At 51.9% G+C, this 26505-nt stretch overlaps 1 protein-coding gene across 4 annotated transcripts in view; it reads right to left on the bottom strand.

Moving 5' to 3' along the window:
* Positions 1-703: 703 nt before the first annotated feature.
* The window catches only part of RAB11FIP5 (RAB11 family interacting protein 5), a 44152-nt gene continuing 18350 nt past the window's right edge, over positions 704-26505 (bottom strand). The window contains exons 3-7 of one of the 4 annotated variants that reach the window (XR_008234207.1): positions 25233-25971; positions 12355-14958; positions 6417-6606; positions 3994-5131; positions 704-3865 (exon numbers count right to left, since the gene is read on the bottom strand). Coding sequence is in view for 3 of the 4 variants with exons in the window: in XM_052780860.1 (XP_052636820.1) it covers positions 4922-5131; positions 6417-6606; positions 12355-14958; positions 25233-25971 (3743 nt within the window). In the remaining variant the exon portion in view is untranslated. Of the gene's footprint in view, positions 5132-6416; positions 6607-12354; positions 14959-25232; positions 25972-26505 lie in introns of all 4 variants that reach the window. The other 3 variants (XM_052780861.1, XM_052780860.1, XM_052780862.1) reach the window with 3 other exon arrangements.

The following is a 26505-nucleotide window of genomic DNA, read 5'->3' as shown; positions in this document are numbered from 1 at the left end:
TGAGGTGAAGGTCTCGGCTGGGGATCAGTCCTGCGCCACGCAGGGTCTGCTGCACGGAGGGGGAGAAACATTAAGTGCTTTAGGCCCACGACGAGTGGGTAAAAGCTGCCTGTTCCCGTCAGCAGCAGCACTGACGGAGCCGGGTTTCCTCACCAGGCACCCTGAGGCTGAATCCTCTGGTGTCTACCATGCAACACAAGCTCTCCTTTCCTCCAGCACGCTGCAGTGGGGGCTCTCTGCTCTACTCAGCTGCTGATTTTCCACAAATCCTCAGGAATGCAATAATAACCTTTACCCTCCTGCTATGTAAGGGCAAAGTCAACGGTGAGCAGTAAGGGAGCTGCAGGCAGATTCGATCCCCCAGGGCAGCGTGGCCGCTTGAGCCAAGCTCCTGCGGTCGCTCAGCACACAGCACAGCTGTCACGCACATGCAAGAAAGCTAAGAGGAGCTTAAATCCCCTCGGGTGCACCGATCAACTGAGGCAGGGGCAATATTTGGAGAGGAACTCGAGGTAAACCTGCAGCACTACCACCCCTTACAGCCACCACACAGCGGCAGGTGCTTGGGGACTGTTGATGATGCTGGAAAAGCTGCCGAAGACATTGGACATCGTCATCCTACTTCAGAAAATAAACAGATAAATGTCACTCGCTGTCCAAGTGCTATCAGCACAGACGCTGTTGTCAATAAATCAGAAGTATCTAGGAACAGCTTGAACAACTTTTATTTTTTTTTAAAGTGCTTAAAACGTAAATAACAAGCTCTTTATAAACATTAGTTGCAACTATTAAAACATGAAACACACAGAACCCACTTCCTGCATACATGAAGTACAGGGAAATCAACAACTCCAAAAACCCTGACACTCATCTCTCCCATTTTGGGATGTTTTTCCACCCCACGTTTATAACACAAAACACACGGCGGTTTCTTCACAGACAAGTCGTAAGGCTGAGTCTACGTGACACTTCCGTATCCACATCCCTTCAGGTTTGTTCCAGTTTAAGGATATACCTTGTTGGTTCTTCTGGCCCATGACTCTGGGCCAGAAGGGCCAGTCAAGGCAAAAATAATTCACTTGGCCAGAGTTCTTTAAAAGCAAGAAACCCAGTTGTGGGCTGACAACAAAAGCAGAGCACAGCTGTGAGCAACAGCACCCTGCGGAAGACCTTGTGAAACAGCTTGAGCGTGGAAAGAGAAAGACAGACCAGGAGGCAAAAACATAGAGTAATTGTTATGGCTGTGTTTAAAACTGAACCAGTGAAAAGCTGCTGCTGGCCCATCAAAACATTTTCGGCTGCTCGGTTCAGCAAAGAGCGAAGGACCGCAGAGTGTTACTCTGCACGCTGACCAGAAGTGCTGCTCGCCTCCCTGTTTTTGCAAATAAATTGCTAAATATGGAGACTGGACATGAGCAACTTGAGAACATTTCCCCCACTCCTTTTTCTCATCCCTCCCTCAATGAGAAAACATCTAGCTCCTCAAAACCATTTCCCTCTGGTACCTTAGAGGTTTTAACAAAAAAATTATACAGCCTCCGGCTTCAGTGCTATTGCATGGTGTAGCCAAGCTTGCTTGCTCTTACGCAGAGAATAAAAACTGTGTGGTGGGGGGAGAAACCCCCACATTTGCAGGCCAGCAGGGTGGAGAAACAGAGAATGAAGACAGAAGCATCTTTAAGATGCCTTTTCCTAAGCACGGGTTGTCATTTGTAGATACCTCTGGACTTCTAAACACTCGAGGACAGACGTGAAACATCAGGGCAGCCTTGGCTGTTGTCACTGCTTGTTTTTTTCTGTAGCCCCCCCTCAACCCGGTCTCACGTGCGATGCCAAGGTACCCATGCCGTACCCCCGCCTCAGCCTTTGGAGATGCTCTGCTATCGCAAAGTCAAGGCAAAAGCATTTTAGCTCTGCTTGCTCCAGCCTCCTCCGAGACGGCACGGGCTCCTGCGGTGGAAGGCAGTTTGGGGACTGCGTTGGTCCGCTGTGACGGAGGCAGGTCATGGGAGGAAGCACGTATTGCTGAAAAGGCCGTACGCCCGATACAGCCTGCTGTAGCTCTGAGATTATATATTCAAGTGCAAAACATTCAAGCTTTGGACTAAAAAAAAGGCAGAGCTGACTAAGGCAGAAGGGGGATTAGGGAGGCGGTGAAACGCGATGGAAGAGGAGGGGGAGAAGGCCGGGAAGAGGTGCAGCAAGATCCTTATAAACATTGGCACTTGTGTGTGGGGAGCAGCTACAACGCCGATCGCTGCTGGGGAAGTCTCAGGAAGTAGCCCCTGGCTCTCGTGTGAGATTTTGGCTCTCGGTCTCTCCCTTGCTAATGTCCACCTGATGTAAGCCTTCACCTTCACCGCTCAGCATCCCTGCCCGTCTGCAGGGCTGCCCCTTCTCCCGGCCCTCCTTCCAGTGCCACACGCCGCTCTTCTGACACTGGACCGCTTTCTAGCTGTCCACAACTCCTCCCTGCCTGTTTTCAGGTAAAAGGGAGAGCTTCTCAATGAGACACGGGCACCTGGAAAGGGAATCTAGCTCTCAGGCCACAGGATCTTTTGATTATATAGGCAGAGAGAGGTGTCTGGTACTTTCTAAAATGGGAGAAACACCTTCCCTCAGACCCTTACGTCTTACACCAGAAACAAAGTCCCCACACCTGAGACACAAAGAGGGAGGAAGAACATGAAGACGCAGGTAGAGAAGTGCAAAACCCTAGATTACTTCCTCCTAGGGGCAAAGGCAGGTAGGAACGAAATGCTCATGGCCGGTACCTTCCCAGGTAACAAGTCCTCCTCCTCACATGATGGTCTACAGGCTAGATATGACCAAACATTGTCAATGATGGCAACACCAAATCTCCTTTTCTCCTGATAGCTCTCACCCCGACAGCCTGCTTCCCCAACCTCAAACTTCGCGCATGACCCAGTACTGCCCTTTATCCAGCTGTATTTTGTCTTGGAACATTTGGCCTGCTCTTCCCCCAATGTCTTCTCTTAATGTCTCTACCTCCCATTTCACGCAAGCTGCCCGTGCAGAGCTCCTGCCAAAGACCAAAAGCAACCCGCACACAGGGGTGGGAAGGCTCCGCTGTCTGCGTTTAAAAATAAACTCACCTAGTTCAGATTAGCAGGCAAACAGAAGAGGAAGTTGCCCAAGACGGGTTGCGTTGAACTGAGAATTGGATTTCAGAGCCTTTTTTGGTAGGAAACTGCTATTGTCCTATTGCAAAAGGCACGATTTTTCAAAGTCATGGTATACATTGAAGCAAGGAAGGAGAAAAGAATACGAAGGTTTTAAAAGAATCCAGTAATGCTGGGAGATCTACAGGAGAGAGAAGATGCCTTACATGTCAAGACAGCTCAAGTCCCACACCAACTGACCCTCTGCCTGCATGGGCACCTTCTCTAGCCAAAATCCAAGCAGACCAAGAGAGGGAGCAACATCCTTTCTATACCCTTCCACAGCACCTCCAAATCAAAAGCTGTGCTGTACTCCGGTGCAGCCAGGAGCATTGCTCACCATCCTCAGGCTAACATCATCTACAGTTGTTAAACCATGTAAATCAGAGGCTTTTAGATGGTCACTCAACAGTTAGCAGCAAGAAGCATTCAACTCCCGAGAGAGCTGGCCTCCAATGCTTAAGGGTGGGTCCAAGCTGCCAGAGGCCTGTGCAGATTGCAATACAATTGGAGCGGTGTTTGGGACTAATACTGGCTCGAAGAGGGTCTGCGACGATTACTGAATTGCTAGCTTTGAGAGAGTGTTTGATGGATGCCTGACCTAGCAGGATGTCATGCATAGAGGTGGCCGGGTGGTCAGACATCCTTCTCTGCACACGAGCTTCGGTCCCGATGGCATTTTCCTGTTGCACGGAGAAAGACAATGCAAAGTCAATGGTGGGGTGTGGCCAGTGGAAAGCAATTCCCCTGTGGACACAGGAAAGGGGGAATGTAATACTGAGTAGAAAATTCAGCTGTGATTTATACATACAAGAGTCACCCCCAGGGCACACTGGTGCCAGCCAGCCCAGTGCCAGGTTGGGTGGTGTGCGAGAAGATCTCCTGCAGTACTGATGGTGCGCAAACCATCACTGGCCCTTCTCCCGTATTGCGACTTCAGTTTTGAGCTGGGTAACTGAGGCAGCATCACAACTCTGCATGCGCGCAGCAAAGGAACCAACACCGCTCACGATCAGGCAGTGACGTCGGCTTGAGTCCTTTATGGCCTCCGACTCCGGCGCTGTCGCTTTATGTAGCATCTCCCATACAGTCAGCTACTGGCACAACTTGGAGCTGGCTCTTCATACGGAGACCCTTCATTTGGGAGTACAACATATGGGGCAGGAAGGGAAAGAGGCATCCAACAGTAGTCCCTTCCCCTAGCTGCCCTGCCGAGCAGGCTCAGCGAACAGTAACATGCTGGTAGACCCTTACTGAGTTTAAGCATCCCTGATGTCACCAACCTATTTAACACCATCCATCAGCCAGGGTACAGCACTTCAGAGAAAAGAGATGTAGAAGATTGTGGGCAGAAGAGCAGCAGTAGCAGGATGAAGACATGGGTGAGGTGGTTGGTTTCCAGCTCTCAAATGTCCATGGACCACTTAAAGCATTGGCAGGATGAGTGCCTGAGAAGATGCCACTTGGTCACACAGACAGGAACCTAAGGAGGCATCTGCCTCATGTGGAAGGCTCTGCTCCTCCCCATAGGGTGGATGACAGCCCATCACCCTATAGTTCCCTGGAGCCAGAGGTGGGATAAGCTTGGGCTGGGAAGGAGCAGATAACCTTTCCTGCTAAACTCTGCGAACAGAAGCCACTGGAGCCCTCTTGTAAGAGGAGGGGGGAGTGCAGGGATGTTTGCAGCGTGTTTATTGGAGAAGTGCTCTAGGCAAGTGATGCTGGTCTCTGGGGTGACGTTACTTGGTCTTGCTTTCCCCCAGCGGGATCTGGAGGAGTGTGGGAGACTGTTCCATGATGCGCACCAGCAGCTGGTCAATGTAGTTCTCCAGTTCATGGATGTGCTCCTCCTTCTTGCTCAGCTCTTTCTCTCTCTGCAGCAGAAGCTGGATGAGTTCGTCGTGGGTCAAGTGATAATACTTGGCTGACTGGTCCGGTACAGTAGGATCCTGCAGTAGAAACCAAGAGGAACATTCAGAAAATCACATGAAAACCACTGCTCCCTTTAGCGTTTGCAAAATGCAGCGACAGCTGAAGCAATCATATTTTCTACATCTGTGTGCTTTCTAAATCTGACCTGATGAGCCTGAGACATTATGCAGCTATCACATCCTGTCTTTACAAAACAGCTTTCCCGTGTGCCATGCAGTCATCCAAGAATACTGGAGACAGAACAACTGCCCAGACATCCAGGCCAATGCAGCCTCCTCCATATGGTTAGAGGTGACCACGGAGCACTTCTACCAGCTGGGTGAATCACTTAGCAGGGTTTCCCCAAAAACTGTGTCAAACCTCTCTCCCCCGACAATCAAAAGCTAAGGGTGTGGGCACAACAGAGCCCATTAGCCTGGCATAATGAGGCCTGCCATTAGCTACTCCCCCTTTCTGGGGCTTCCCCCTCCCCCAGTCCTCCAGCAGCAGGCCTGGATGATGGCAGGAGAGGAGAATTAAAAGCTGAAAAACCCTTCAGGACGAGAGCCCCGGGGGCGGTTGGGTCTCCCAGCAGAGCTGGGGCTGCCAGACAGGCTGGAGCAGCACAGGGGAGCAGGACCCAGACAGACCTCATCCCAGAAAAGTTGAGATGCTCATAACCCACAACATGAACTACCTGCGGCACCACAGAGGGCTTGCTGGGTGCAGCAGGGTTGTACTTGTCCTTCCACTCAGGTGAACCCCAGCAGCAGCATTTTACATGTTGAGTTGGGGAGGCAGAAGGAGTGGCAGCAGACCAAGGGAAGGAGAAGGCACGCCCTGAGACCGTGCCTTCAGACGTATCACCGGTATTTTGCTTGCCTCAACATGCCAGTGTTTGAAACACAGCCAGGCAAGCAGCATTTGAGCAAGGCTCCAGGAAGTACTTTCTCTCTGCTTCCGCCAGGAGAAAAAACCCTTCAGGCCTTCAATCAGGCAGCTATCACATCCTCCACCTTTCATTTCTTGCGGATAACCAGGCATTGGCTCGCACACCGTACAATAAAAACCCCAAACCAAAGCAATGGGAGAAGAGCGATGGGGTGAGAGGGTCCAGAAACCAGGTCATGGAGGAATGGAGGCCAGTGGGAGGCTGGGCTACCAGGATCAAGGATGTCAGAGTTAATACACGTGGTTCCGCTCGCACTGTGGCAGGACCCCTTTCTATTTCCTCCAACACCAGTTCTCTGCACTTCTGTCACCAGCTCTAGAACATCTCGAGCTGGTGGGAACGCTGCTCTCACCTCAGTGGTAGGTTCCTACCTTTAACTTCTTTGATTCTGTTTTCTCCGGGTGAGAAGACGGGGCCACAGGCTGGACACTGCTCGTGGTGACTGTCTTCAGCTTCTCCAGGCCATTGCTCAGAGCGGTCGTCAGGCTGGACCTGTGCTGCTGCTTCTTCTCACTGGAGACCTCTTGCACCACAGCACTGATGGGTTTCACTGGGTGAGGACTAAGGAGAACAAGGAGGTTGGACAGTTAACACCCTCCCAAGCTGGGGAGTGATGCTGCTGGCTCTCCCTGTGGTTTTTATGGGGATAGGACCCACTTATCAAATTTAGTCAGCTCCACACAGCTAAATCCTCCGTGTCTGTGTTGCTCAAAGCTCACCTGCTTCGAGGAGAGCCAGCATCCTGCAGAGCAGGCAGCCCACAGCACTCTCCAGCACCGTTTCCACCCAGAGATGAGATAAGGAGCCCCACAACATGTGTTCGGCTGAGATACAGAACGGATCCCTGTGCCCACACCTATACTGCTCAGCCCACACTGAGAGTGCTGTGGCTCAAAACTCCCAGCTGCCAGGCATTAGTATAGCTGGGGAAATTTAACCCAGGTCCAGTATAATCGGAGGCTGCTACATCCACTGCCCAGAGGCGCATTTTGCTGCCCAGGAGCCCCCAGATCAGTGTCTGGGGTCACCACTGATGCTTCAGGGATGCTCCTGCACCACTGTGCATCAGTTCCTGCACTGCCGCAGCCCAAGAACTGGGCTCCACCTGCCTGGAAGACACCACCAAATTTGTCCCCCTCCTTCATTTATTTTTGCCTCACTCTTCACCCAAAAGATTGACTCTGGGCTTAAACAAAGTATGTTTGCTTTTCAGCATGATGGAAAGAGAAGTGACCTGATGCTACCTTCCTGGAAGGAACGGGCAGACCTGCGCACCTTATTCGGGATGAAAAGATCTTAAAATCTACCCAGGAGCTCTGCAAAGCCTCTGCGCTTATCAGATGCAGCAGCTGCCCTGCAAAGGGCAATAATCCCAACTGCTGTGCATCCAAACAACGCTGCAGGGGAAGGCGGATATCTTGCTCGCAGGAGCTCTCAAGCAAGGCGGGCAAGCGCAGCCTCTCTTTACAAATGGGGACCTCAGAGTGTTGGCAGGACGGGTTGTGGGAGGAGAAATAACACCCACAGTCACTGTGTGAGCTGTTAGCCGGGCTGGGACAGACCCCTCTCAAGTCCAGCTTGTGCTGTAAGCGCTCGACTGTGCTTTATTTCTGTTTTGGAAGCAGAGCAGGTGGCTTTCAACCCTGCTCCAGGTCAGAGATGATGGGTGAGGCTGGGACAAAGGTAGCATCACATAAGGTATCAGGTGGGCGGCCCAAGTCCTCAAGGCTGGTGTCCTCATGCCTTGTCAGTGGTGACGGGATGAGGATGTACCAAGTAGTCTCCCCATTGTGCTGACAGGGCATGTCTAGAAGTCCTCTTCAACCACGATGATGCCCCCATCATCCATTTGCTGGACGAGGACAGCAATGGTAGCCACTGACCAGCTCCAACAAGCCAAAGGGTCAACACCCCTTGTCAGAGCTGTTCAAGGACGTGGACAGAGCCCAGGTTCCTGGGCAGCTTGAAAGGATGGAGAGGGATCCCACGAACCTAAGTGGGAGTCCACTGACAGCGTTAGGAGTTGGAGAAGTTGCTGTTCTGCACATCAGCCTCAAGCACTCTCCTCCGTGGACTAAACCCTTCACCAGCAGAGCTACAAACACCATGATACCACGTTACAAGCGGTCCAGCAGTTGTCCATTTGTTACGATGTAAAATGGGCTGAGGGTGAACTGGACCGGAGGCCATGCACAGATCCTGAAAAATGGCTCATTCCCAAGTCCTTTAAAAAAACACAAGTAATGACTTTGCTTGCTTGAACTGCTGCTGGCCTCCTTCCTAGCCCCAAAGGAGTGGGGTTCACTGCAGGATCTGGGGAACACAGCTCTACTACCACTGTAGGACTTCTACCGTTCCTCAAAACACAGTGTCTGGGAAGGAGAGTGGCTGGGGAGCCACCAGGACTGCTCATCACAGCCAGATCTGAAGACAAGCAGCCCCAAATGCCACTGTCGCCTCATGCATCCCCACAGCCAGCACAGAGATTAAGACCAGAGTATGGCTGCAGAAGCAGGAGACTGACAGCCCTAAGAAAGAGGTCTGCAGGCCACTGGCTGGCCGCCACAAACACTCAAACCGTTTTAAACCTCAGATGGGGACCTCTTTTGGACCAAACTTACCAAGGCCGCTGTACAGAATGAAAACCAGCAACAGCTGTGGGATAGCTTGAATGCATTTTGAAAGCAGGGGGACATTTTCCACTGTAAGTCTGGTCACATGCAGCTTTCAGCCCCATTGCCAGTGGAAACACATTAATTTAGCAGAGCTGGAAAAGGTATTTAAAAAAAAAAAATCATTATCCCATTCTTTCCCACTGAGAGGGTAGTGTGTGCAGGGCTCCTGCTGAGCAAAGCAGGGGCTCTGCCCCCATCGGCTTGTCACTCTGAGAGGTTCCAAAAGTAAGAGACATTCCTCCACCTGCGTCCTGCCCTGGGATGGTCGGCACTGCATACTTCCAGGGGAGCAGAGGTTGCTTCACGTCTCGGCCACTTCTGAAGTCCTGATGGATCCGCCAAGACACTGGACCTGTTTCCATCCACCGGTCAATGAATGTGAACTTGAGAGTACAATTAGTTGCTGACACTGACAGCCTGCCTAATCCAGTACTGCATCTCTGAGTGGATGTAAGTCTACGATGAAGCTTAACACATCCAAGATGAAACACCTCAGGGTGACAGTGGCACAGCCCTGGTCCCTCTCTCTGAGCAAGCTTTGCTGGGTCACAACACAGCTTTCACCGATGCTCCCGAGGTCATTGCTGAGCCAAGTGAAAAAACAGGGAGATTCCCCTACAGCAACTCAGAAATTAAGTTTTTATCAACCCATTAAAATGCTCCTCACAGAGAACAAGACAACAAATGCAAGGAAATCAGTCTCTTGTGGGTAAGCTGCTGTGCCTGCAGCAGCACACAGCACCTGAAGGCCAGACCTCCATGAAGAAAGGGTCTATGGGAGGAAAGGGAATGACTGAACTCAGGATCAGTAACATTTCTCCCAGGTCTGTCTGTGGATGTGGCAAGCCACTCTCCAAGCTCCAAGGGCTCCACAGGGAATATATTCAGATCACAGAGACTGGCACGTGATTTAACCTCGTTTTCAGAAGAGAACAATTCTGCTGCACTCCTGACACTGGGAAGGCACAGAGCAGCATGTGCCAATACCACCTCAGCACCTGCGATGTCCCCAATCCTGTCATGCACAAGTGCCAGGACATGCTACAATGGTCCCACATCTGAATTCCCGATTGATGGGCAAGGAGCTGCACAACTGCTGGGCTCCTCCAAGGCAGTGGAGTCCCCAGAGCACTGTCACGGGCTGTCCTTTAGGTCCCACCTGTACCAGGGGATGTGACCAGAGACACCTTCCCAGCGGTGAAAGCACCATCCCACCCTTCCCCAAAGAGCGGAAAGGGGAGCCTCCATACACTTGAGTGTTGCAACGGATGCTCCGAGCACTCACCTTACCCCAGCGGCACCGGTTTTGTGGCGAGAACCCTCCCTCGCTGCAGGCAAGCGGGAAAGGATCTGCAAATGCAATCCCAACACGTGCTCTTCTGGACTCTGAATTCCCTGGCTGTATCTTCAAACCTGGCACACAAGAAGCTGTTCCAGGAGGGCACAACCACCCAGCTCACTGTGACCAGGCGGTGCCCCAGCCAGACTAGGCAGGAGGTGCTGGTGTCACTCAGATATACAAGTCTACCATTTGACTTGCCATCTTGAATAAGATGGCCAGCAGAGAGCCCTCTGGCCACCTGGGAAGAGGACACGGGACCCCACACCCAGTTTTCATCCCTCCTGAGGAGGACACATAACCCCAGCACACCAGACTCTCAATAATCCACACCAGGTACCAGCTTCTCCTTTATCTGATGGAAAAGACACTTTTGTCCCAGCTAAGCCTTAATGCCTGTTCTAAGTTTGAAGTCTTTCCTTTTTCCTTCCACCTTTTTTCTACCATATCTTTTCTTTGTCTATGTGCCACTGACCAGCCTAATAGGAGATGATTCGAGGAAAGGCAAGCATCACCACAGGGACCTGGAAAAGAAGCCCTTCCACCTTGCCTCTCTCCCCCCATGACAATTAGTCTCATCTCCCCAACCTTATAAAGTAGTGCAGATCCTCAGAGCCTTCCACAGAGACCTCAGTAACTCTTCAAAGGTTCTTCAATCACAGCAGCAAGTATCCAAAACATCCGTGTTTTACGGGTAGAGAAACCAGACCAGAGATGTTCAAGGACTTCTCAGATGCATCTCATGGCAGAAGCCAGCACTGACATGATGACCAGCTCTTAAGTCCAAGGCCACTTTCCTCCCATGAGCCAGTCAGCCCTTGGATGGATGCACAGTCAAGCCCGAAGACGACTGTGAGCACAGACCATTGACAAAGAGAGCCCTGGGACTATACTTTTCTCATTGCTTGATTTTACCCTTTGGGATTGCAGGACACTTCTCTTTCCATGAAACGTAACAAACATCACCAAAATTCAGGAGGTTTCTGTATACCCTCTATCTGCAAATTTTGAACAAGGTTATTTGTTGGAGGATGAATAATCCAATTAAGAATGATTTGAGGATCTGGCCTCAATAAAGAAAAAAAAAAATCAGCTAACAGAGCCATCTCTTGCTGGTCTTTGCTCCCAAGGTCATTTTGCACATCAAACCCACGCTCGAGCCAAGGAGGGATCCCCATGCAGAAGGGCTGGAGTTTAGCTGAGTTCTGCTGTCCCCATCCTCCTGCCCTCTCTCACCCCAGGGCCACGACCAATATTACTCTTGGGCCAGACGGGATTTTATCATTTCAGTGCCCCCACAAAGCTCCATTTGCCTTCTGTCACAGAAGTGAGGCTGATCAAATAAATCAGTGCTAGAAGACCCAGGTCCCCACATAAACCGTAAGAGTTTGATCCTTGATATTCTGGGCAGACAGAGCCCATGACAATCTCCTGCTCAGGCAGACCAGGGGAAGGTGTACCAGGAAAACTAGATGAACTGAAGGACACAGAGCAAGACACCATGCGCTAAACTCAGCATCTTTCTCTGCTTCACGGCATTTCTACAAGCCCAAGATTGACAGGGGAGGAAGAACAGCCCCTTCGTTCCCCTGATGCACCGCCATGTTACCCCCCTTCCCATTCCCGTTATCCTCCAGGCTAAGTCCCACTTGCTTCATAACCAACGGGCATCTCAGCAGGAGGGAGGGGAGAACGGCATTTTGCCACCGTCCTGGTGGAACTGCTTTTTTTTTTGGCTATGGAGAGAAGGTTTTTAGTACCTGATGGTCATTTAAAAAGGAAAGAAACCAAAGCTGAATTAATGAAAAGGGAAGGGGCAGTAGCTGTGCACATGCCATGAAGGAACTCATGAGAGCATTAACGGCTGAAAGCTCTCCTGGCAGACATGGAAAAGGCACCTATTTTGCAAGCACAGGGAAGATGATGGAGCCAAAATTAGCAGAGTGAAATGCGGATGCAGTTCTGCTGTGGCTGAATTTTCAGCTGGGGCAGGTCTTGGATGCGTCAAACTGTTTGCCCTAGTTTAGGGCAAACACAGGACACTAGCGGCCATTCCCTACCATGATCCGAGAGAGCTAAGGCTTCAAGCTCTTCAGGCTGGACTCTCTGGGACCACGGGAAGGTGAGGGAGACAGGACCTGCAGCAACACGTGGAGCGGCCTCCTTGGAGTCAGCGCAACTGTGAGCTGCTGACAGAGCCGGGGTCAGTCTTATCGGCCCCCCAATAAGAGCAGAAGGGAGACAAGGTCCACCTCTACCAAATAACACACCCTTCGCCTTCCCCGGAGTGCTCACCTGGTCGTCTGCTGGAAAAAGGGCTTCTCAGCTGGCTGTGTCTCCCTGGGCAAAACCACGAGTGCTGAAGCTTGTGTGTCACCGGACTGCGGCAAAGGACAGGGCTGGGCGGCTGCGCGGCTGGTCGCGGCAGAGACCCCGCTGCTCGCGGGGCACGCAACAGGGGAAGGGAAATCAAACTGTTTAGGGTTAGTTGCAGCCACAAGGAAAGGGGTGGAGAAGGCCAAGGGCTGGCTGTCATGCAGGAAAGGAGGCTTGCCTAGCAGGTCCCTGGGGAGGTTAGTGGACTGGAAGCCTTGCCCAAGGGCTTCCTCGTGGAGGTTGGTGAAGCTGAAGCCTCCCTGACCGAGCCTTTCGGGCAGCACAGCTTGAACAGGGAGGGGGTCTGGTGACTTCTCCACAAAGGGATTGCTTGGGGCGTTTGGGCTGAGTGCCGGAGCAAAGGGATTTCTCGGGGCCGAAGCGTCCTGCTCATGCCTCTCCTCCGCCCTATCTGGCTTCCAAAAATCGGCCTTCTTGAAGTCTATCCTGCTGTCTGCGGAGCATCGGTGCCACGGCCCCTCGGGCTCGCTGGCGGGGGGTCTGCCCTGCTCTGCCTCCCGGGGAGGGCCGGCCACTGCCACGGAGGCGCAAGGCTCAGGCTGGCCTCCCGCTTGCCCAGAGGGGCCGGCCACCGGCCCGTGCCACCCCTCACCATCACCCCATGCCGGCTCCGGCTGGGGTGGACTCTCCCCACGCGCTAACCTTTGGGGTCGTGCCGCCGGGCCGAGACCCGCAGGGTGACCGGCTGCCTCCTGCTCTTCCAGAGCCGTCCAGAAGATTTCCGGCTGGCCCAGGTCTAGCTTGGAAGGTAGGTTTAGTCCTGGCATACTGAGCTCCTCAGGGAACGGCTCCTGTTTGGAGGCCACCTCCTGCTCGGCACCGTCTGCGGTCCCCACCAGAGGAGATACACCTTGCTGGCTCCAGCTCTCCTTAGCACCAGACTGGCCTAATCCATCTAGGAAAAACTTCGATGGGCAAGTCTTGAACTGCTCAGCCGCATCCGTCTCGCTCATCTCTGACTGGTCTTCCCCCAGAGAGGTGTCCCCTTTTGCCAGCTCACTAGCTCTCGCCTCCGAATTAGCAGCTGAGTCTGTAGCAGCAGATTCAGCATCCTCAGGGACTGGAAACTCGCTCCCTGCTTCAGCTACGTCCACTCCCAGTGCGGGAGGGCTGGGAGACACTGGGACAGAGGGCTCGCTGCTCAGACGACTCCTCGGCAGCTCTACGTCTGCGTTTGGGCCCTCCACATCTTCCCATCGCTCCTCGCTGCCTTGCTGCCTCGGCTGTGGGTCGCAAGCACCCTCCTCCTCGGCATTCCCTCCGCCGCCTGCGGCTGCAAACCACCTTGGAGGTTTGGGGGGCGGCGCGGCCGAGCCGGCCACTGTCTCCTCCCTCTCTCGGGTACCTGTCCACGGAGAGAGGACGACGTGCCTCTCACGGATGTCAGAGCTGAGTTTTACACGGCTTTCACTGGCCTCGAGCCGCATGCTAGCCTGGAGCCGGTAGACTGAAGTCCGTATGTCGAAAGCTTCCTCCTCGCTACCAGCAACCTGGGGCTCCGTCCCTGGCTCGGGGGCCACAGGGAACCGTCGTGCTGCCACATCTGTGAGCACCCGCGGGGGCACGGCAGCCACATTGCTGCCTGGCAGGGTTTCAGAGGCGAGCTCGGGGGCAAAGGTGCTTCTGGGCAACACGCAAGTGGCAGCACGAGATCCGCTTTTTGCTTCAAAGGCACCTTCACTGAGGAAGGCTGGCCGCGGGCCGAATGCGCTCTCCTGATCCACACGCTCCTGCTCAGCCATGCTTTGGGCACTCTCTGACAGGTCAGGAGCGGTTTCGGTGGCTATAGTCATCCATCCATTTGTCCCTGCACTAGAGAGTTCCTCCTCATTACTGTCCCCTTCCTCCCTAGCACTATTTTCAGCAGTTAGTCGTGTTGAAGTCTCTTTTTCCCCTGGATTTCCCGATGCAAACGCAGCTGTCCAAACTGTAGGCGTGCTGCTTTTCCTCCTCCTTCCCACTGAGCCCGCAGACACAGGGCTCAGCACATCCTCTATCACAGTCGCTTCCTGGGTTGTGCTCACCAAGTTTGCCCCCACGTCTAAACCAGAGAAGTTTGTCCAAGACCGCAGAGTTGCGGGCATTTCACTGCCAATTTGTGAATCGGCCTTTTCAAATACCTTTGTCCCCTTCTCGCGAGCTGGCTCAGCCAATCTTTCTGTTGGGCTGGCTACATCGGGATCATCGATAAAAGCCATGCCCTCTGCTGCCACCGAAGCGAAGAAGTTTTCCTTCTTCAGTTCTGGTTTGAGCCTGCTGGTCGCAAAGGCATCGAAGGTATCGTCCCACTCTGAGAGGGGAGGAGGGACAGCAGGTTTCTCATCTGGAGGAGGAAGGTCTCCTTGTGATGGGGGAGTAGTTTCTGGAACAGGGACACAAACGCTTTTGGCTGGAGACTCCCTCTCCGGGTCTTTATGTCTTAGGGAGGCAGAGGGACTGCAATCCTCAGAGGAATAAAAGTTCCCAGCGACCTCTGTTGAAGCATGCGGCCCAGACGAGAAACTAGAGAAAAAGTGAGTAGGTGAAGGAGAATTTAGTACCTGGTCAGCGAGGAGGTCCTCAAAGAAGGGATTGCTCTGCAGGGAGTTGAGGAATGGGTTGGTAGGGGACAAGCATCCGGACTGACTGTCTCCAATAGCGGGAGAGAGGTTAGCGCTTGGCATGCTAGCGAGATGGGCTACAGCGGCAGGAGGAAACTGGGCAGGGGAGCAGGGAGGAAAATGAGAAGGAGCATCTGAGCTGGTTTCTACCTGAGGAGACACTTCCAGGCTGTGGAGGGAAGACAAAACAGTCCTCCTGGTTAATGCTGTGACAGTGCTGTAAGCATACACCACACACACCACAAACGCTTCGGTTCAAAGCAATGCAATGATCAAATACATACTCGTCTCTTTTGTTAGGCAGAGCAATGATTATGGAGTCAAGGCGTGGAAAGGGCATGCACGACAAAAAGGAAAGGGCAGCCCTTCTTCTAAAACAGTCCTCCAAATTTCCCCTTTCTGCCTTAGCAAGCCCTAAGACTCAGGAGCCCGAGAGGTTTTTCTCACCTCCTGCGGCCCAAGGACTGAGCCCATTTTTTTTTTTGTCCCAACGTTGGTGCGTACCAAGGGCAGGCTGCGCACGAGGAGCCAGGCTGGGCTCTTGGATCAGGATTACGTGAGCCAGTAACAGCACGCAGGAGTGAGTCTTTCCCAGTTTGCCCCAGTGCCTCATTACTTGTCTGGCAACATAACAGGACGACAGCAGGCGCGGTGCTCCCTCTCGGACACGATGGAGGGTAGCGCAGCTGCGGGTGGCCAAGGAACAAGAGCCGAGCAGGAGGGAGCACATGGCCAGGATGTGGCCCTGGCTCCACTCTTGACTCTGCCCAGCCTCCCTGCATGCCCTTTGTCATGTTGCTTCCAGCCTGAGATCCCGAGATGCCTGAAACCATCTCGGGAGGAAGGGATTCAACACATCTCAAATTCAGACTGTCAGTCTCCTGCACCTCACCCCAAGTCAGGCAGCCAGTCCTTTGCTGCCTTTTCAAGAGGGACTACACTAACCTTTCCTTGGGATTTCATTGATCTTCTTCTGGGAACTCCTCCAGCAATAAGCATCACCACCCCTGAGGAAGACTTGCCAGGCCAGGGCTGGCCATCTTGGAGGTTTTCACATCACAAAGGGTGCGGTGTGGACACCCCACGTCCCAACCGCTGCCCCGACTGCCACACTCACTCCTCCTGAGCCCCCATTCCTTTGACTCACCCCTGCCAGGAGCAATCCCGTCCCCAGCATGGAAGCACCCGGCACCAGCACATGGAGCTGCACTGCCCTGTAACCAAGCCGGCAGGATTATTTCCTTCTGCATCAGCCATGACAGCCAAGCTTCAAAGAGACCCCAGTCTTGGTTTGGGAGAAATATGGACATTGGTCAGCCAGTACTGGGCATATCAAAGTTTAACAAGGAATGAATAAAGTAATTCTTTGCCAATATGCACAGGGTGTGTCCAGCCCTGGAGCTACATCACGGTATTTCCTTGCCTCACCTGAGCTGCTGGTAGGGACCACAGGTGGCACTGGAAGATCATGGTCAATGCGCTGTCAAATGGCAAAATTGCTTGGACAACTATTTTCATCTGTCATTATGGATGCACAAAAAGCATTAGACACATTTTAAAGAGCAAAAATGCCATCTTGAGGCAAAAGTTAATGATGTGTGAAGGTGCAGTCAGCATCGGTTGCTTTTAAAGCAGGCAGGGTTACATACCGGCAGTGCGCCTTGGACCATGAGTGATGCACGGACGGGCAGGAGCCCATGCACACTGCAGCAGAATGGTAGGACCCGCTTCTCCCCACTCCTGGCAGCTTCAAAGCCCCCCCTCACACATCATCTTCTGAGCAGCTACCTTGGAAAGGTGCCTATTTATGCAATCAATTCCAAAGTCCCCCCGTCCTGGTTTTCAGGTAGGTAACACACACAGCAAGTGGCCAAGCATGATGGGCTCAAGTCCAGCACCCATCAGACACTACGCCAGATACTACTTAGCAGAACTAGTAGTTTAGGCACAAAAAAAAGCCCCAAAACCTTAGTTTCCACTCAAACCTGCAGCTCACTTGATGCTGCGGGCAGAGACAGCTCGTGGGTGCCCTCTCCTGCTGTCACTAAGCAGCAGTGGTGGCTATGGCACAGGTGCCCATCCCCGTCCCCGCACAGCCCGGCCGTGCTCCACCATGTCTCCGTGTCCTCTCCCCGCTCGGACCACCGGCATGTAGCAGGGTGGAAAATCCATTGCGGGCAGCCGGGCACGCACCTCCGTAGAAGATAACTCTGAGCAGCCCAGCTCTTCCTGGGTGTTCTGAGCTCTCAGTGAGCACAGAAAATCTCCAGAAGTGATGGGAGAAGCTGATGGAGAAGGTGATAGACCTTTAGGCACAAACCACCCCAGAGAGACCAGCAGCTGCTCTCTGCTTGGGAGCCAACCTCTCCGGGCATGCTGTGACCCGGGGATCAGAATGTGGTTGGGGTGATCCGCATCTGAACCCTGCCTCCAGCACAAGACTTGCTCCAGACCATTCACTGGACATCCTCACTGTTCTGTAAAAGACCATCCATGAGGCAGCAGCGGCACAACATGACGGCGTTTGCGCAAGGAGACAGGGCAGCCCATCTCTCCCCAACTCTCTGTCACCGCTATTTGGTGTTTGCCATCCCAAAGGTCTCAAGGCTATGGCTCGTATTTAGAGTCCCTCAATTCTTCTGGTTTTCTGAATCCAGAAGGCACAGACAAATGCCTGCAGCTGCTGGGTGGCTCCATGCTCCTCAGCTGAACACACACACTGGAGCACAGGCTCCTGTTCGCTGCCACTTGCTGCAAAATGACCTTTTTCCCTAATCACCCTCAAATTTAAGCTCTCCAGAAGAGTGGGTGAGTTCACAAGATCCACAAATGGGTTTTATCTGTGGTGGAACAAGGCAAAACACCACAAATTTTCCTTTCCAGCTGGAAAGGGAAGGTGGGAAGGTCCAACCTGAAACACCACCATCTCAGGGTGGCTGCAAACAGCACACGCCACTGCCCTACCTCTGCTTGCTCCTGCGATTGCTCCTTCTCGCTGGCACTTGCTTTAATGTTTTCATCCAGATAAGGTCCCTCATTTGAGATTCTGCTTAAACAGCTTTTAGTGCTGAGTAAGAGCAACCCAGGCCTGATCCAGCCAGCTCTGCTGGGATCTAGCACTAAATGGCTACAGAGCATTAATCAGCTTCAGGCTCCTAATGAGTGCTCACTGCTAACGACCTTCACAGCTGCCAGAAGACTGAGTGGTTCAAGTTCCTTCCCCAGGGGATGGCTGATGCCAGAGCAGCCCCTCACCCAGGCAGACACGATGGGCAGTGCCCCAAATTGCACCAATCCCCACCCACAGAGGTGGAGGAACAGCTTCGAGGTCTCTTCAAACCCACCCAAGAAGACCCTGTCTTCCTTCCCCATCATGATGGGGCTCACAGCGTGCCGGACCTGCTGAGAAAGAACACTTCTCAGCTACACCAGCAAGCTGGTCCCAGCCCCGAGGTGCTGCCTATGTGGTCTGGGCCACCAGGAATCGGGATGGTGCTTTCAGCAAGCCCCTGATTGCCCCATGCCCATCGTGACCTACACATCAGTGTCAGGATACAACAAAAGGAAGGTTGCACTTTGTCTGGGAAACAAGGCGGGTGAACATGAATCTTGGAGAGAAGGAAATCAGAAGTGATGTAGCTTCTGGCTCTGGTGCAAGAGAACACAAATCTCTCCCCTGCCAGGCAGTGGTCCTGTATCATCCTCCCCCAACATGTGCAGCCCAAGCCAAGCTAAAGATACAAAGACAGAACTTAAATCCATCCTTTTTTTGGTTGGATTTTTGTTTCCTTCTTCCAAAACCCCCTCCTGAAGTTTCCTTTCCATTGCCTGTCCTCATTCCTGTTGGGAGCCACTGAGGCTTGCTCAGGGGCTGCACAAACCACTCTCAGCCGCAAACTCCTGGCAGCAGAGCCCACATCTTTTCCCTGGGTTTTCAAAGCACCAATTGCACCGTAGCTGTTCAACCCCTTTCCTCGGGACAAGCATCCCTGTTTTGGTTACCAGCCTGGCACTGGCAGCAGACCTGCTCTCCCCATGAATAACCCACCCCACAAAAAGCCCCATTTCCCCTCTCTGATGAAGGATGCTGGAAGTGCTCAGCAAAACAAGGAGCTGAGGACGGCATATTCCTCTAGAGGGAAACCTCCGCTTGCAGCAGCCTGATTGAAGATCTTTGCTGCATTGAAACGCTGACTCACCCTCCTCCTCCCATACCCCAGCACACAGCTCCGCCAGCCAAAATAAATAGCGGGTACCTTTCTGCCCTCATTTATTTGTTTGGCAGCACTTCACAGACGCGTTTTTCAGCCTCTCAGCAGAAAAAAAAAAAAGAAAAGAAAAGAAAACATTGCTGAGTAACCCCCTGACGGAAAGTCTATTTGAAACAGCTTGTTCCATGCAGGGAGATTTTTCCCTACAGATCGCAGCCTGAATTTCAGGCTGAAGGCAGCCGCCCCAGCTCCGCAGTCACAGAGCACCGTCCCCAGCCATCGCAGCCCATCTGCAAGAGGGTGGGTTACTCTGCACTTTGAAGATAAAGAAAACAGCACATGCGCTGAAAAAGCAGGAGTTCAGGGATGGCAGGGCTTGAATCCAGCCGTAATGGGCTGAGGTTAAGAGCTGCGCTGAAGCTCAAGTGGAAAATCTCTCCTAGGAGGGCTGGATCCAGGGGAGTGCCGTGACCCTATCACTCACAAGCTGCTTTTTGTAGCATTTCCCCATAGACAAGTACACAGCTGGGGCTCACTGCAAGCGAGCCAGGGAGAGTGGAAAACCAGCGGGACTGGGGTGCCGGAGGCCCCAACAGCAGCTTCAAAGCCTGGCAGGGATCAGGAATTTCCTCCCACTGGTGCGAACAAGGCTGGCACAGCAGGATTTGTGCAAAAAGGGGTTGGGAAGAGATAGGTAGGGCAGCCCATGACATTTTTGTACAGGGAGGGAACTCAAGTGGGAAGGAGTCAGAATATATGCAAATGCTGCTTTTAAATAGCAATTTCGGAGGTGAGAGCAAGGGGTTTAGCTATCTGTGCAATAACCACTTTGCTTTCCCCTTGGTCCTCACCTGCCCATCATCCCAATTAAAATGGACAAGTCCTGCTTTACAGAGATGTGCCCCAAAACCACAGGAATAAAAAAAAAAAAAAAAAAAATAGCAGAGAGAGGATCTGGGCAGTAGGAGCCCAGTTAGATGCAAACTGCTAATGCCAATACCCGCTTTTAGGGGTGGGAGTGGGGCTGTGCTCTACCTGGACAGCTACAAAGCAGATTTGTCTCACCAGGGCTGAGCGGGTGCCAGCTTAGGATTCGGTTCACCATCCTGCTTCATGTCCATCCCTGGGAAATGCAGGCTCAGCAGGCAGAAGGAAGGCAGAGGCACTTTAAGAGCCATTTTTCACCCTTGCAGGCTCCCCGCACTCCTCATGCCAGAGGGAAAATGTCCAGCTCCATCCCTGATCGTTTTTACCCTGTGACTGATCTAATGCAGGCATGCAGTTTTGCAGCTCATGTGGATACAAGACCTGTGCCAGAGATGTTACCCTGACGGCTCCTGCGACAGACTCATCTGCAGCATCCCTGTTATCCGTGACACCCCAGTTCTCACGACACAGCGCTCCTCTTCATCAAACTCTGCAGCCTCCCGGGTTCTGCTGTGAAAGCTGCCGTTAACGGTGCTTTGGAGGGGGCTGGCACACACACAGTGTTCAATCCCACCGACAAGCTCACCTGGTCCACCTGCACTGCTCCACACTGCCAGCCTGTCAGAGGACCGTACTCCAATCGTTCAAAACCTTCTTCCCATTTCCAGTATTTAGGAAATGTACTTTTCAGGAATATATGATGAAGAATGAGGAATTCGTGTCAATATTTGGCCTCACTGCTGGATATAAGGGTATGCACTATGGAAAGAGGAGCGACAACCAAGGTGGGGAGCGATTTTACGTTTTCTGCCCATGAAAGCAGCGACAGAGGGAAGGGGCTTTAACCTGCAATTATTTTTACAAGAGAGACCGCAATTTCTCTTTTTTCCTATTGCCAAGCATGAGATGCAGCCTCATTTTATCATCCCAATTCACAATGGAGGAAGCAGGACCTGTGGAGCTCTGATAACATTGTAGGAAACCCTCAAAACAGTTAAACCAATTGTTTTAGCCCCAGGCCTTGCCTCAAATAAACCTGCTGAGCTTCTTCCTTACATACAACTGCTTGACCACACAACCCTAAAAACAACAAACCCCAAACAGTCTTTTATTCAGGTCTCCAAAGAGCAAACACTATCTTCCTACTGCTTCTATTCAAGTCAGTATCAAAGCCCAGTAGCCGCCATGGATTAGCAAAGCCGGGGCCAAAAAGCACAGCCTTTGGGACCTGCTTCTCCATCAAGTCAGCGAACAAGCATGTAAATAAGGGCTGAAGGCAGAAACATCCAGCCCTCTCCCCGGGTAAGAGTGCAGACAGGTTTGCAGCTCGCAAGGCAGTGCCAGCTCGCGCGCGCTTGTCGATGGCTCAGCAAAAACCACCCGTAACAGAACAGAAAACCTTTTTATAGAGCTGAAGTTAAAACCAGCTGAAAGTCAGCGGCTTCCTTATTTTAGAAAGGGTGTGGTTTTGCAAGAGCAAGTGGTTAAAGACAGGCTGTGCCAAACTTGTCTTAGCTGCAGGCTAATTTAAACCTTAACTGTAAAGCACCTTTCTAATTACAGACCTTTTAACTAATTACAGGTTAAGTTTTTCAGTCTTGCAAAGGTGACTGCTTTTGATGTTCTCTCCCCATGTTCAGCTTCGGGTGAAACTTGACCTATCCACGGTAGGCAAAAAGGTGAGAAAATGCTGCTTGCTCAGCTGATAGGAGCTGCAAAACTGAAGTTTCCAGAACCAGGAGAGCGGGAAGAAAAAAATCCTTTCTGCAGATAAGTCAAAGACTTAAAACTGCTCGATTCAAAGGCTGGTTCTCTTTAGAAAGCAAAGGTTAATCCATCTTCAGCTCTAGAAGTTACACTGGTAACTGAATAGCTCCTCCAGATGCAGATGGACATCCACAGAACACCCACAGATAAGCACTGCTAACTTTTCAGTTGCACGGTTGAGAGACCATACGCATTTGATTATCACAATACAGATGGCACCAGACTGCATGTTCAACCTGACACCGTCAAGACCTAATAAGCTCTTCAACAGCTTTGACTTGAATCAGTGGCATGGTCCACAAGGTCATTCAGTGTAAAGAAGGAGAATAAAATCAGAAAAGTTAGAGTTCTGTACCATTAGAATAAGTAATGATGTTGTAATTAATGGTCAGAAAAAATGAGGAACCAGGAAAGCCAGACTAGAGACCGTCCATCTCCCTGTGATGATGGAAAGGCCATTTTTGCATCAAATGAGACTCAGTCACCATCTCCCAACACCCAGCCTGGGACATATGCTAGGACAAATGCTTCCTGTAATGTTCCCAAAGGTGTTCATCTACCCCAGTCCCTGAAGCCCCAGGCACTGGGCTTCCCCCTTCCAGCCAGGCAGCTCTAGCACTTCACCATCCTCCATTAAAGACTTCCAATGTTTACCCTAAATCTCCCTTGCTACAGTTTAAGCTCATTACTTCCCATTTTCAAATTGCAAACTGCAATTAGAGCCCATTCAGATGCTTATAAATGCCCCAAAAGGGGCCCCTGTTAATTTATTCCCTCCAGCCTGTGCTGCTTCAAAGCAATTCCTATTTTTGGGAGAGAAAACCCCAGCCAGAGGAGCTGCTGTCACACAGCTCATCCAAGTTTCTCCTTACAAGACAGCTGTCCACGGGTGGGATCCTCAGCATGCCACAGCAAACCAACTCTAAACCAAGCTTAGCTTCAGCTTAGCTTGAAATTAAACTGTGAGGACCGAAGTAGATTAAAAAAAAACCACAGAGTGAAAACCCTCTGGGAAAGGTATAATGCTGGGAATGGGTCCTGCAGCTGTCATTTAAAAAACAGGCAGAGGGTTGTTAGAAACCAGCAGTGTTTAAGGGCATCTCTGCACTTATGGCGATTATCCGCTGGGTTGGATGCTACAGGTGCTCGGGAGCTAATTTACAGCCGGATCGGATGTCCCTGCCTTGAAGACAGCCGCATCCATCAGAGGAGTGGGGCAGGCACAGCTCACACATCAGGTTGTAACACATGGCCCGTGTCTGCCTCCTTCCTAGAACTGCAAAGCAGGAGGAAACCAGCAGGTTTCTCACACGGTTATTGAGGAAAAGGCTCCAGAGGGAGATGCAGAGGGCATCTCCCATCCCATCACATGTGTACATTGTAGGCTCACAGTACTTTCCTGGCTGGCTCAGGCAGCTTGTGGAGTCACTGCCTGAATACAGTAGAATTTTTAATGGGTTTATTTTTCATACGGTATCTTTTTTATTCTAAGACTTAAATCAAACAGCAGGTTTATTATCACAAAATGAAAAGAAAAAATTAAAAGAACAATCTTGAGTGGTAATATCCTGTCCTTCCTCAATCACAGCATTCAGAGACCAGAGTCCTTTGGTCTCATCCAGGAACAAACCTCGCACTGGGATATGACACCAAATAACTACCGGGGTTTCAAGTCTCCTGGAAATGAAAGACCCATACGTAGAAATGCAGCCACAGCAGTCCCAAGACCTCCCGTTCGTCTCTCTTGCTGCCAGAGCAGCTCGAGGACAGAGAGCTCACATCGTGCCTGGTCCTTCCCTTCCCCATTGCCTCCCCTATGCGAGCCAGCCTTCGCTCCCCAACGAAAGGCTTCGGGGGAAAGAGCTCCAGGCCCTGCGAGATGGGATATTCGTGACTCAGGGGAGCAGCTCCCCGCCTGCCTCGGTGTCCCCAGCCCTGCCCATGCAGCTGGGAGCCCTGGCAGTGGGCAGGACTGAGCCTTACCAGCCCTTGCAGCTCCTCTCCCATCCTCACACCGACAGCTCAGGCTCCTCTCGAGGGACCACGTGTGCCACACAGCACAAGGACACGTGGCCTTCGGTCCTTGGGAAGGGGGGTGGCAGCACATTCTTGCCTCCTCTTGGCCTTAAAGACCACTACGAGCACGACATCTTCTTGTGGGATGAGGAGGACTTTTGGGGCCACCTCTGTTCCGAAGCCACACTAAGCGATGTGCTCACTCCCTCACTTACGTCTGAGCAGTGCTTTAAAAGCAGTTTAACCCGTGTGGGAATCTGGTTAGGTTGAATAAACCATGAGTGCCTTCCTCATTAAGGGAGGCTTAGACTGAATTAAAATCCTTCTGCTTAATAAATTAGGTTAAAGTCAGCCCAGATTAGAAAATCCCTATAATAAATCAACCCTGTAGATTCAACCAGCTCTCGACTGCTAGTTATTTTCTCTGGCTGCTTTTAACCCCATTTTCTCCCTCTCACTGGGTGATGATAAAACCACACCGGGCTCTCGGTTGACCTCTGGACCCCCAGCTCAGCTGCTGGGGGCTACAGGGATGGATGTGGGCACCGTCATGGTAAATTCCACACAGAAACAGCACGAACGCCAAGTTACGTGTGCCACAAACACAGTGCTGAGGATTTGGAGGGATGAATCATCACACAAAGCGAGAACAATTAGAGATTCATAATCGGGAGAAGGCAAGGCTGGGGTGGGATGGGAAGAGGGAAGAGCAGGGCTGGGATTAGTTACTTCAGAAATATTAATAATATCTCGTTACCGAAGTACTGTGCCCCCAGGCCAGACCAGCGACATAGAGGGGGTGGGAAGTTAATAAAAAAAAATGTGATTACATGTCATTATGTCCCACATCCTACGCTGATTGCCAGGGAAGCTTTTTTAGCTAATTAAAGGATAACGATCCTTTACTTTGAGGCCACAGAAACACTTGGCATGACCACAGTGAACCTCACCTCTGCAGAGGGAAACATCTCCCTCTCCATGAAGGGGATTCCTGCCTTCCCCAACCGGGAAACATGGCCCGGGAGGGCAAATGGAGTTGGTTCGTGGCAGAAGGCAGGGGAGGATCCAGGAAAAAATCACCCTCCCTTTGAGACATTTAAGACCAAGGAAGCATTTCCCCAACTATCATCTTGTCTGAGCAATGGGGACCGTTCCTCCGCTGATGCTGGAGAGCATTTAACAGCACAGCCGTTGAAGACGGGAGGCTGGGGCAGCTAGTTAATGGCCCAGATGTCAACACACCCATTTCACTGACCTGGGTTTCTGAGGGGACTCTTTGGCCTCCTTTGAACCGAACCAGCCACTGGTTTTATTCCTTTCATCTCCCCCTGCCGTCGCGTGGGCAGACGAGCCGTGGGAGGGTCCCACTTTCTCCCCCTGGCCTTTGCTCCCCGCGTCACTCTTGTTGCCCCCGTGGTGGAAGAGGCTGCTCTTTGCTTTCTTGTCCTCCTTCTTCATTTCCTCGGGTTGTTTGTCCTTCGTCATTTCCGAGGAGAAGACCATGGGTGTTGCAGCTTGAGTCGGCTTGTTCTCTAAGCGACTGTTTTCTTCCATCTTGGCTCTGCCCAGATGGTTACTGAGAGTGACGGCTTTCGTGGAGACCTTGAGCTCTTCTTGCAAGGCTAAGCTGGGAGGAGACGGGATGAATCTGGGCTCATCTCTCTGCTGTGTCCTCTCAAAGTTGCTGACCCCCCAAGGCACCTCGTGGGAGTCGGGATGGAGGGGAGTGAAGCCAAAGCCCTCCTCCGACCGTCTGGGGACACTGGGCACAGACAGCGGCGCAGAGCTCTGCGGGACAGACACGGGACTCTTTGGTGCAGGCTCGTCGCTGTAAATGTGGCTCCCATTGATGCAGAGGGAAGACCGGGACACGGGGTCATTCTTTGGCTTCAGGCTTTGGATTGCTTTGGGCTCCAAGACCGGGCTGACTTGGGAGACATCATCACTGAATGCTCTCTTGTGGGTCAGCTTTGGAGATGGCAAGTAGTCTTTCACTGGGGGGAAATAAAACACAAAACAGAGGTGAGGCCATCTGAGTAACAGGCACAGGTACGACAAGCATCGTTATCTTATACTTGCAAATACTAAAGAGCTCTGTAAAATCATCCCGGCTTTCTCCCTCCCAGGTTCTACCGGCTTATAATTAAATTACTAGAAATGCAAAGCACAGGTCACAAGTATGTGGCTATACAGGCTATATGATATTCTCCCCAAGCACATCACCTCCCACTGCAGGATCCAGAGAGGAGTCTCTGTAAGACGACAAACCCTTTGTCTGAGAGGATCTGAGATCGATAATAAATGCAAGAAACTACCCAGAAGCTACTTAAAGGGCTTATGCTTCCATGTGATTTAAGAGTTCGCATTGAATAAAAGACGACGAGCCTCTGAGCTCTGCTCTGACAGGCCGGGCTGCTGCTTTGTGCGATATAAGCCAGGAGGGTCCAGCGCCTGCTTCTCCCTCCCGCTGCCTGACCCTGTGGCTATTGCTAACGCTCAGCAAATTTTGGGGGTTATGTGGACAGCCC

The sequence above is a fragment of the Harpia harpyja genome, chromosome 2 (genome assembly GCF_026419915.1).
Source record: "Harpia harpyja isolate bHarHar1 chromosome 2, bHarHar1 primary haplotype, whole genome shotgun sequence".
Taxonomy (NCBI): domain Eukaryota; kingdom Metazoa; phylum Chordata; class Aves; order Accipitriformes; family Accipitridae; genus Harpia; species Harpia harpyja.
Note: the sequence above shows the minus strand (reverse complement) of the source record. Positions and strands in the feature narration are given on the sequence as shown.